The sequence below is a fragment of the Neolamprologus brichardi genome, chromosome 14, assembly GCF_056152115.1.
Source record: "Neolamprologus brichardi isolate AB-2024 chromosome 14, ASM5615211v1, whole genome shotgun sequence".
Lineage (NCBI taxonomy): Eukaryota > Metazoa > Chordata > Actinopteri > Cichliformes > Cichlidae > Neolamprologus > Neolamprologus brichardi.
This window is the reverse complement of record NC_142117.1, coordinates 25,456,742-25,468,879: the sequence shown is the minus strand read 5'-3', so window position 1 is coordinate 25,468,879 and position 12,138 is coordinate 25,456,742. Positions and strand designations below refer to the sequence as shown.

The 12,138-nt window shown below is 36.3% G+C and overlaps 1 protein-coding gene across 1 annotated transcript; it reads right to left on the bottom strand.

Moving 5' to 3' along the window:
• Positions 1–595: 595 nt before the first annotated feature.
• LOC102780422 (extracellular calcium-sensing receptor-like) lies at positions 596–4,241 on the bottom strand. The gene is made up of 6 exons (XM_087851646.1): positions 4,114–4,241; positions 3,586–3,883; positions 2,577–3,365; positions 2,199–2,426; positions 1,899–2,022; positions 596–1,509 (listed from the first exon to the last, which is right to left on the bottom strand). Exons 1-6 carry the CDS (start codon positions 4,188–4,190, stop codon positions 596–598), a joined length of 2,430 nt encoding a protein of 809 aa, XP_087707772.1. The 5' UTR covers positions 4,191–4,241.
• Positions 4,242–12,138: the final 7,897 nt, after the last annotated feature.

Sequence of the window (12,138 nt, the reverse complement as noted above, 5' to 3'; positions counted from 1 at the left end):
AAGGCACTAATATAGAAGTTAATAAGGAGTTTGGATATATTTCAGACAATTCACACTGATAATAAACAGTGTGAATTGTCATACACAATTTATCTTTTGTTTACAGTAATTTGTGTTTACAATGGTTAAGTAAGGAGATTTCAATGGTAAATTGTCATCATGTAAAGTATCATATACCATTTTTTTCTACTCCAATACCAAGCAAAGGTTTGGCTGGTGATGCAAAAAGAAAGGGTTAACTTTCCTCATTTCATTTCCCATGTATCTCATGAGTGTAGCGGCTTTCTAGAAATCATGCAGAAGTGCTTGAGGCAAAGCAACTAATCAAGTTACATTGCACTTAATACTACAATTCATACATAGCAGCCTCTTGAAAAATAAGGAAGAATTGAGCAGGTTACATATGCTTTCTGAATTTATCTGCAGTACCATGTCAATTAAATTTAAATGTGAAAAATTCTAGCCTTTAACATAATCAAGAAACTATAAGAAGTGAATGCAAGCTAAAGGTTATCGAACCACACATATAATTACTATTGTGTGTCTTTATTTTATTAAGTAAGTAAACAAAATCTCATTTTACTACATTCAGTTTTCAGGGTGACTGTGGTGCCTTCTTCCCCATGATACGTTTTTTTGTATTATTCTCTGGCTTCAGTAAGATTATATAACATTTGGGTATGAAGATGCAAATTAGCAGTCCAAAACTTGATGCAAGTATAGCAAATATTTCTACAGCAACACTGAACTTCCCAGGGGAGCTGACATATGCTGGGATAAATGTAATCCATACTGCACAGAATATCAACATGCTGAAAGTGATAAACTTGGCCTCATTAAAATTATCAGGTAGTTTTCGAGCTAAAAATGCAAAAATAAAACATAAAATAGCCAGAAGTCCTATATAACCAAGCACAGCCCAAAAGCCTACAGCTGAGCCTAGAGCACATTCCAGAGTGATCTTGTCTTTAATTTCCTTAAAATTCTTAAATGGAAAAGGAGGAGAAGTTGTTAACCAGATGATACAAATATTAACTTGTATAAGAGTGAATGCTGTAACACAGAGTCTCTGCTGTGTCTGCCCAAACCATTTTTTAACATTACTACCTGGACGTGTAGCTCTGAAGGCCATTAAAACAACCATAGTTTTTCCCAGAAGACAAGAGATACAGAGGACAAAGGTGATGCCAAATGCTACATGCCGGAGCATACAGGACCAATCAGAGGGCTGACCAATGAAAGTCAGAGAACACAGGAAGCACAGAATTAAGGAGAAGAGCAGCAGGAAGCTCAGTTCAGAGTTGTTTGCCCTGACAATAGGAGTTTTCCTATACTTGAAGAAAATTTGTATCACACCAATCGTCATGCATGCTCCGAATAAAGATGCTGCAGTAAGCAGAGCTCCCATAATTTCTTCATATGACAGAAACACTGCTTCCTTCTTTATACAGGCATCTCTTCTTTCATTTGACCAAAACTCAGGTAGACATCTCACACAGGTGGCAGAATCTGGAAATTAATATTGGAGTACATGTTACTCTTACTGAGTATTATTGTTTATGCCTGCATTTGCATCTACAACATCCGTGCATCATACTGATGCTGTACAAGTAGAAGATGAAAAACAACGCCTTCATTGAGTGAATAACTAGTATCCTGATTTGTTATCAAGTGAGTATTGACAGATGTGACATCGAGAGAGTCCATCAGCATTTGTGATTGTGGCATACTTTACTTTACATTTAAAAGGAATGTGCAAACAATTATAAATATTTTCCAGAGTGCACAGAGACAAAAAGGTACATGCAACCTTTGAAAGAGACCACATATATGTCCTGTAACAAGATGAAACGACTCCTTTGGCCTTCCTAAATACTTAATTTTGCTAATCACCACACCTGTAATGTTGTTGATCTCTCCTTCTGCACATCTTATACAGTCATAGCAGCAAACAGGCCTTCCTTTCTGGAGAACCTTACGTGTTCCTGGGGAACATTTCTCACTGCAAATTGACACAGGAACCTGCATGATCAAGAACATTTAACCATATGGACTTTGACAAAAAAGATCTCCCAATGATCTTCTGTATCAAACAGTTTATTCATTTTGAAGCATTAAAACCAAACAATGTGAAACTAATTAGGTATAAATTGAACAAAGGAACAAAGACATAAAAACAAAATTGTATGATAGCTTACCTGCTTTGTTTTTCTTGCCCAAATTAAAGACTTGCTTTGCAGATTTAGCTGCTTTTCTGCAGCTAATGATATATCATAAAGACCAACTGTGACAAACTCCACAACGCCGTTTTCTTTTGGCTGCCAGTTTATAATGTCATACTTTGCTGCTGGATCTCCATTCTCGTTAAAGTAAACCTCATCTCCTTCCTTAGTTGTGAAATGGATCTTTCGTATGTGTTGCAGAACCTAAGAAATATGTTATGACTCAGTTCATTGCATGACAATTTTTGCACACCTACTGATTGAAAAATACCCAAGAATCAATTTTGAATTAAAAATCTTGTTAATAATTTAACTTAATGTGAAAACTGTAATTTAAGCTAGTAAAAAGCTCACCATGAATGGATCTAGCTGCACATTTTTATTACATGTATTATTACAGCTCAGGATATTGTGAAGTGCATGGGCCACTGCATACACTGCTTTATAGATGTTGTTAAAGATAGGCATGAGAGACATGTCAATGAAGCTATTTTGAACTCCAGTCATATCTTCATGTCCAGTACACTCTCTCTGAATGTCTGATGATGACTCCTTAAACTTACAACTAAATAATGTCTCCCAGAACTCAATAAACAGTTTATTATTAGACGAATTCAGTGGCTTCTCATCCAGTATGAACTCTCTCAGGCCAGTGACATGTGCTTTGGGAATAGAAAGGCCTATGGCACCATCCAGTATGTGATGTATGTCCAGTGCTGCAGTTTGTGAATCAAATATCCAAGACTCACTGCCTACCCACTGGTACCCAGACAAGTTATGGTATGAAAACTCATGTAGAAGCACATTCAAATCCGCACGGGCAAGGAATGCAACAATCACCTTGGAGGTTGAAGCCCTTATAATGTCAAGTATCCTTTGTATTTTGGCATATGGATCTGTCCTAAAAAAAGATACAGAATACTCCAGACAGATGCCCAGGCGCTGTGCAGTTTCTGTAAATGTGGCCATGCCATTATTTCCATAATCATTATTAGTTCTAATAGCTCCAACCCAAGTCCATCCAAAATACTTGACCAAATGGGCCAGGGCTCTGCTCTGGTAGTAGTCACTGGGTATTGTTCTGAGGAAGGATGGGTACTTGGTTTTGTCACTGAGACAAGCACATGTGGCAAAGTGGCTGATCTAGAATGAAAAATGGAAAATGTATATATGTAAAAGACAAAGAATGAGAAAAGCTGTAGCTGTTAAAAATAAAACATTCAAACATACTGTAAAAATATGAAAATAACAGTTCTGCTCAGTACTGATACATAAAATGTGACAGGTAAAGCAACAGATCTAATAGAGTAAATATGGTTTAATAAGTATTCAAAAATAGAAAAAAAAAGATTATAATACCAACCACTGGTACAAAAAAAGGTCCAATGACAGTAGCTACTGCTATGGTTGTAGAAGAAGATGTTGCTCCTATTATGGCCTGTACATATGCAGGTCTAGTGCATGTTGTCTTGGAGGGTGCAAACACAATTTCACTACCATTAGCCAAAGCCAATGTAACTCCAATGCTTCTGGCAACAGATCCGCAATCATCATAGATTTTATAGCCCAGAGAGATTCCTGGCAGTATGTTTGTACTCTTATTAATCTTCTCAATGGCAAAAAGCATAGCCTGGGCAAACTGCAAATCTCTGAAATTTAAACTTAATTGACACAATTTTTAAAAATTTGCATTGCATCATGTTCCTTAAAACAGACACAAATAATCATGAATAAATCTTGAAATATAAAACAAATCATTTCAAATTAAAACATTTAATGAAAGGAATTTAAATAACTAAGAAAATCGAAATACCCTTTACCCTTCATTTGTATCTTTAATGATTCACAAAATATTCCTTAAATGCAAATGGATTTGTAGTGTGTCATTTACCTGATACATTGTAGTGGCAGAGGTTGATTCATGTAGGTATCCTTTCTCACTTTCCAGCTTGTGTGAAAAGAGAACATCCCCCCCAGTATAATATCCCCATTCTTAGATAGCAGTGGGTTCTCAGGATCTCCTCTCTGTCTACACACTGGCTCCTCAGCATGAGAGACATATGCCACCAACAACAGTTGCAGAAATGCCCATCCCTGCTCTGGCCATCTCTGTGTTGATGTCATTTCTTGAGCTAAACCACTTAGCGGCATTAAAAGTACCTTGATGAAAATGAGTTATACTGGTATTTATACCTTTCAGTGCAACATAAGAAATAATACTATAGTGACAGTTTATTCTCCGTAGACCTACATGGTTAGTCAAAATTAGAGACATGCCCAAATTTGCAATTTAATGTAGTTTTATGTATATAAAATAATGGTATACACACATATGCCCATTTAAATTTAAAGTAACAATTCAAATAGAACTCCTTACAAATATATATCCACTAAAAATAATTTTTCCAATGTGAAATGTGCAATGACCTCTTCTTATATGGCAATAAAGGTCATATATTTACTTTCTTGGTAAGTCAATATGTTATTAAACAAGTGGATGCATTGGAAACATTATTTAGTTTATTTCATAAAGTACTTTTGGGCTACTCTTAGAGATTTACACAACAAGTCACAGTCACCTACTCATGTCTACCCATATGGAAAAGAAATAGTAAAAACGTATATGACTTAACTCATGAAAGTGGCCACTTTCATGAGTAAATCATATAAGGCTTACATGATTTACTCATGAAAGTGGCCACTTTCTCATTACTTTCATATATTGTTTTAGTAAGTATCCAAAACATACAAGTTTCATTATATAATTTTTCAAGGGATCTTATATCTGTTTTTACTCTTGTATGCTTTTCATACAAGTTTCACACAAGACAGATACAAACTTTATAAGATTTATATATATCTTTTCCATATGGGTATATTCGCACTGAAGAAGTAATATTTGAAACTATCATCAATCTAATACCAGTCTGATATAATCATTTAAGTAGTCAGACTGCACATTACTGAAAGTCAGTCAAATACACTGGGCAAACTAATTCTAGGAGGAGTATTCCAAGTCCAAATTCATTCTTTCACTTTTACATACATAGCTTCTTCTTTCACATACGTACACTACTGGTCAAACGTTTTAGAAATCAAATATTCCTCAGAATGTTCTTCCCATATCTGTTGGAGAAGTTCCCATAAATGTGGGGCACTTGTAGGTTGGTTTGTTTTCACTCTTCTGTCCAGTTCATCCCAAACCAGCTCGATTGGGTTTAAGTCTGGAGACTGTGCTGGCCACTCGATGTTTTCAAGATTACCATCTTTTTCTTTTTTCCTGAGGTAGTTCTGGCATAGATTGGACTTATGTTTTGGGTTATTATCTTACTATAGAATGAACGCCTGAGCAACGTCTACAGCAACACTCAGAGGGTGTTGCATGGTGCTGCAGAATGCTGTGGTCGGCGTTCACTGTAAAATCAAATTAGTTCACAGAACTCAAAAAAAAAAAAAACTATGCAAACTTGTTGCCTCAAAAAAATTGAGTAAAGTTTTACTTAAGATGATTAAGCTAGGGCAACTTACCCATTTTGAGTATACTGTACAGCCTCATTAGTTCCCAGAACTCAAAAAAACTATGCAAACTATGCAAAATTGAGTAATATTTACTTTAGATGACTAAGTTAAGGCAACTTATTCACTTTGAGTACAGAGTAAAAACCTATTTAGTTTCCAGGACTCAAAAAAAAAAATGCAAACTTGTTACCTCAAAAAAACATACTGGACACTGTTCTCTTGAACAACAAACAATTATATTGCCATCACTGTTATAATCTTACAATGAAACAAAGTCTCAGATGTAATTATTCTGAAAATAAGTTTAGGCCTACCTCAAGTTTGTTTTGTACTTACATTACTTATATAATCAAAATAAAATATATTTATTGTTCTGTCACAAGTGCAGTCTCTAATTAAAACAACACATTTGTTTTTCATTCCAACACATGAGCTGGAATGTTGTAATGTTTTAAGGATGGCTTGTTTCCAGTCCAGGCATTACTGATCCAAATGTAAGTGCAGAAGAAAGTCTTTACCTACCCTTAAGTACAGTGTCAGTGGATGTGGGTTGGAGATGCAATGAGCTTGAACCTGCAGGCGACCATCTTCACTGACCACACCATCTGTGACGGAGGACTCATCTCTCCTGGTGTCCTGCAAGCAAACAATCATATTTTTTGGAAAACTAACTTAATTGCTTTCTTAAAACATTTTTTCTGCATTTGGTATAAAACAGACTCCAATTTAGACAATCTCAGGCTCCCTCCACCAGAGAAGTGACATTCAATGTCCCACTTGTCAGTCTGGATAGCCCTGACTGCCACCCAACATACAATAATGTCATGAAAGCATATTTTTAAAAAGGGCTATGCAAACATGGTCAATAATTTTCATTCTAATGATCTGCAAAATGACTTGGGCACAAAACAAATCTTGCTGTTAGAAAACTTGCAGACTTCACTATATACAGTGTAGACCCTTATTAAATTCAGTTCTTTGCATTCTTTTGGCGGCGAAGAAAGACTCAAGCTCAAAGTGGTCTAACTCAAATAATGATCTTTAATTTTACATTTTCTGGAAAATGGAGACCGAGCTCATAGAGACACCAGCTCAAGTCTGACTGCGGTAGCAGCCAGCATGGTTATATTTCTGCAGCACGTCACACACACACACTCAGTTCCTCTTTCTTTGTGTCAAATTTCCGGTGCAGCTTTGCACTAACTTCCCCTTTCTAAGTTCTGTTGCCAGGGCAACTTGTCACCCTTAACCTAGTTCTTGTCTCGTCTGGGTCTAGTTCATAAAGGCCTACACATAAAGCAATATAGTCAGCAAATAAGCACTAAGAATATATATTAAATACATGACGGTTCACCCCCTTTTTGTGTTTCCCCAAGAAACTCATCATATATTACGATGATTGTTTAATATGTTTACATCACGGTGCATTGTGGGTTAAATATTGCTAGGCTACTAGGAGTGTTGCATTCACAGTCTACACTACGCTGTAGGAATTTTTTATTTTTAAAAATTAATTGATTAATTTTTTGCATTTTCTCTGTGTTTCTGCCAGGACCACAGGCAGGGCCACTTGCAGGTTGCTTCTAGGCCGCATGTGGCCCGCAGGCCGCCATTTGAATAGGCTTGTATTAGATGGTCTCTATATTGGCTAGAATTAAGATTATTTTTATTTTTCCAGTTATTGAGGATCATTTTCTTGGCAATGCATAGGACAGTGAAAACCATGTGGGCTGTATTCATTTCTGTAGTGACATCATCCAATTTGCCCAACAAGCACACTAAAGGGGAGGTTGGGATTTTACATTTAAGACACTTTGATAAGTCTTCACATATTGACAGAACCAAAGATCGTGGATGTAATTGTCCGGTGTATTGCCTTGACAGTGTGGGCAGTTGTATAACTAGTCTGTCAAACGGAATAAAGTCTGTTCCTTCTCAAATATATGTTCCAAGTATTTAATTCCTTTACAACTCCAATCTGGAAAATTAATCATATTATTGTTTTCTAATATTTCAGGGTTGTTCCAGATAGGTGTACTATTGCATGGGATTAAGCCTTTAAAACCAGTCGGAGTGGGCATGCTCCATTTTGCGTAACTATTTTTAAATCCCTGTAGAACTGGAACCACGTAAGCTAGCGCAATAATTTTTTTTGCATATGAAACCGGAGGAGTTGTACTTACATCTTATGCCATCAGCTTGTCCTAGACCACAGTTTCCTTCCACATATAGCTTTGCAAAAATTGCATAAAAAGCAACAAAAACATAATATTCCAGACACACACTTTGCCGATCCAATCAGCTGTTCATAACATTTCCTATGTTGGAATAGACATCAGCGCGAACTATTGCATGTCCGCCATTACCTGCCCGAAACCGGAAGTGACGTCATTTTCGCAAAAAAATTTGTTTTTTACCTTCAGGGCCTCATGAGCCTATACTGGTGTTTTTAAAAGTTATATTTGACTTTATGCTTTTCTGTGTCGTTTCTGGGATGCTTAGAACTCAAATTGCACTGCTGGAAATAGTTTATTTTGACGCATATGCTGGTTTTTGTTTTTTTTTGCAAATTTGAATGATAATATTTAATCCCAGTCTTGTGATGGTTTGTTCAGAATCATTGAAAATAAATAATTTATTCTTGGCAAGACCACCTTTTTTTTTAGCTGCGACCCTTCCCATGAGTGATATGGGTAGAGATTTCCATCTAGCCAGATCGCCTTCTACTTTCTTTGAAAGTCGGAATTGGTTTAATTTAGTTAAATCTTCAAGTTAAGGAGAGATATTAATACCTAAATATTTTATATTTCCATATTGCAATGGGGTAGAAGACAAATTATAGAGGGAGCATTTAATTGGAAGAACTGTAGATTTTGCCCGGTTAATTGAGTAATCTGAAACTCTTGAAAAAGAGTTTATTAGTGTAATTACCTCAGAAAGGTTGATTTGTGAGTTCGGGGCGGGGGGGAAGCAACACATCACCCGCATAAAGACTAATTTTATGTTCTACATTCTTGTATTTTATGCCCTTAATTACTGTAGCCTAATTGCTGCTGCTATTGGTTCAATAAAAATTGCAAACAGTGACGGGGAGAGTGGGCATCCCTGCCTGGTACCCCAGGCTGGAGGATGTTTGGTAATTTTTTCTGACACAGGCTGTTGGGGAATTATATAATATTTTTAGCCAGTTTTGGAAAGAGTTTCCAAAAACCAAATCTGTGTAAAGTTGCAAATAAAACTTTCCAGTTAACTCTGTCAAATGCTTTTTTCTGCATCTAGAGATGTGGATTCCGTGTTTTTACTGCAAGAGACAGTCTATTAAAGTCTATTAGATCTAGTCTATTAAATTAAATAATCTATGTGTGTTTGTTGATGAGTGTTTACCTTTTATGAAGCCGGTTTGGTCAGGGGGGTTATCTTCTCTAATCTCTTTGAGAGGGCTTTGTAGATTATTTTGAGGTCTACATTAATAAGGGATATTAGACGATAACTTGAGCAAAATACAGGGTCTTTGCCTGGTTTTAGGAGGAGACTAATATCAGCAGGATTCATATTTGGTGGTAGTCTGCCATTTTCCTTGATTTCCTGCAACATTCTGTGAAATACTAGTGCCAGAATTGTCCAGAATTATTTGTAGAATTTTGCTGGAAAGTCATCTGGACCTGGAGCCTTATTATTGGGCATACTCATCAGGGCTTCCTGGAGTTCACCTGGTGTCAGTGGCAAATCCAGTGCCATTGCTTGACTGTCTAGTAATTTTGGAAGAGTTACTTTGTCAAGAAACTGATCAATTTCATTTTTAGATGGGTTTATTTGTGGTGAATATAAAATTTCATAGAAAACCCTAAAAAGGTTGTTTAGTCTTTCAAGGTCATATATTGTGTTTCCAGATAAGTCTTTAACAGCATATAGAGTTGTTTTTTCTTTATTTACTTTTAACTGGTTGGCTAGAAATTGACCGGATTTGTTACTGTGTTCAAAATTCTGCAAGCGAAGTCTTTGTACTAGGAATTGAGTTTTTCTATTAATGATTTCATTTAATTTGAGTTTTGTTTTGCGTATTTTGTTCAGTATTTCCTGATCTTGGTCGGACACGTTGGCTTCTTTTAAGGATATTATGGTTTTCTCTAGTTCCTGAATATTTTTGTTTTCTTCTTTCTTTTTATGTGATGACAAAGAAATTATTTTACCTCTCATCACAGCTTTCCCTGCTTCCCAGAGGACAGATGTTGATGGTCCACGAGTGTCATTACAGTCTAAATATAAAGTCCACTGTTTTTAAAAATATTTAATATTTCTTCATCTTTGAGCAATGGTGTATTAAATCTCCAGTTTTTATTTGGTGGAATGTTCTTCTTATGTATTAGTGTTAAAGATACATAATCGCTGACAGCTGTAAGGTGTATCTCAGTGTCTGAAATGTCACTCAACATTGAGTTGCTGACTAGGAAATAATCCAGACAAGAGTAGGAGTAATGGACATGTGAGAAGAAAGAGTATTCCTTACTGTTGGGGTGAAGGGAGCGCCATGCATCGCAAAGACCAAAGTCGCTCATATACTGTTTGATTATATTTGTGGACTGCCAGTTGCGCTGAGTTCCTGCTGTGTTGAGCCTATCCATTTCTTCATTTTGTCCCAGGTTGAGGTCACCCCCAAGAACAAGTGCACATCTCGGTGTACCAATCAATACTTTTGTTAAGTATTGATAGTTTAATAATTAGGAAAAAGAAAGAAAAAACCCCCAGAAACATTCCAGTTAACGCAATGATCGAGGGTGACGTTGTTATATCTGTATGACATCATACTGATATTGCTAGGTTAAACACATGTTAATGCAGAAGAGTGTGAGTGGATAAGAAAAGATTGAAGCAGATTCTTATCTGGAGTGAAGTCAATACAACCACAGAGGGATGCCGGGGTTGCGGTAGAGTCCGTCTACGTAGAGTCGGTTCACAGCAATGACAGCGCGGGAGCCTTTCTGGATAAAGCTACATCGGACTGGGAACAGAACCTTACATCGTTCCAGGATCTCTTTGGGGAAATGATTGTTCACGCTGAAGTCCGTTCCTTTCAGCTCCCTGCTGTGACTCTTCACCTGTTCCTTCTGTTTGAAGTGGCCGAATTTGGCCACAATTGGATGTGGTCCCCCGGTCGCTGACCTCATGACCCCAATGCGATGTACTCTTTCAAACGCGATGTTATTTATGGTGTCCTCCGGCATTTCAGGTGTGTTTTAATGAAGCTTTTCACCATTATTTCCGCATCCTCTCCAGCAGATTCTGGAATACCAGAAAACACAAGGTTATCTCTCATGCTAACAGTCTCTTTTATTTTTTATTTTCTATGTTTAGCTGAGTCACATTTTCAGTAAGAGATTTGACCAACTCTCATAGCGTGGCATTTTCAGCAGCAAGTGTTTCCACCTGCTCCTGGCTGAACTCCAGGGATTCTCCCAGAGATTTAAATTCCCAGTGAAAAATCTCCACCAGGGACAGCCTCGCACTGAAACTGGACAATCGCTTGTCGATTGACTCCAGGATGTCTGCAATGTCATTGCTGGCAGGAAATGTTGTGCCAGGTGACATCTTTACGATGACGGCGTCTCAATTTTGGTCGAGGAAGATGCAATCTGGACCTTCTTCATCCCTATGTCCTGGAAGCACCGATCAATGAAATCTTGGAGAGCATCTAAACTCTCCCCATTGGCCTCCAGGGTGTTGGAGATGATAATACAGATGTGATTAGCTATATGACAATTGATTAGTATATTGATTAGTATATTTAGTATACTTGAAGCCTAAAGAAACGTTTGTTAAATTCTACGCTACCATTCACTTTTTTTGAGTCACTTACCTTTTTCCGTCACTTTCGTCACTTACCTCTTGTTCCTCTTTGCTACCAAAAAACAAACAAATTCAAATTCAAATTCAAATTTTTTATTTGTCACATACACAGTCATACACAGTACGATATGCAGTGAAATGCTTAGACAACTGCTCGTGACCTAAAGAAAAAAAGAAAAGGCTATGAATAAGATAGGAAATAAATATGAAAATAAAAAAGGGTAAATTTAACCAGGAAGGAATAAAATAAAATAAAATATAAAAATTAAGTTAAGAATGAGATAACTGTACAACACAAATTAGAATGAAGGGTAAATTTAACTGAGAAAGAATAAGATAAAATATATAAATTAAAGTCGAAAATAAAATAACTGTACAACAAAATACACAGTATAGAAATATATAAGAATGTATGAAGAAATATAAATATATATATATATATATATATATATATATATATATATATATATTTTTTTTTTTTTATATATATACACACAATAACAGCAGCTGTACAAATATTAACTGGAAATGAGGAATATAATGTCCAGTGTTG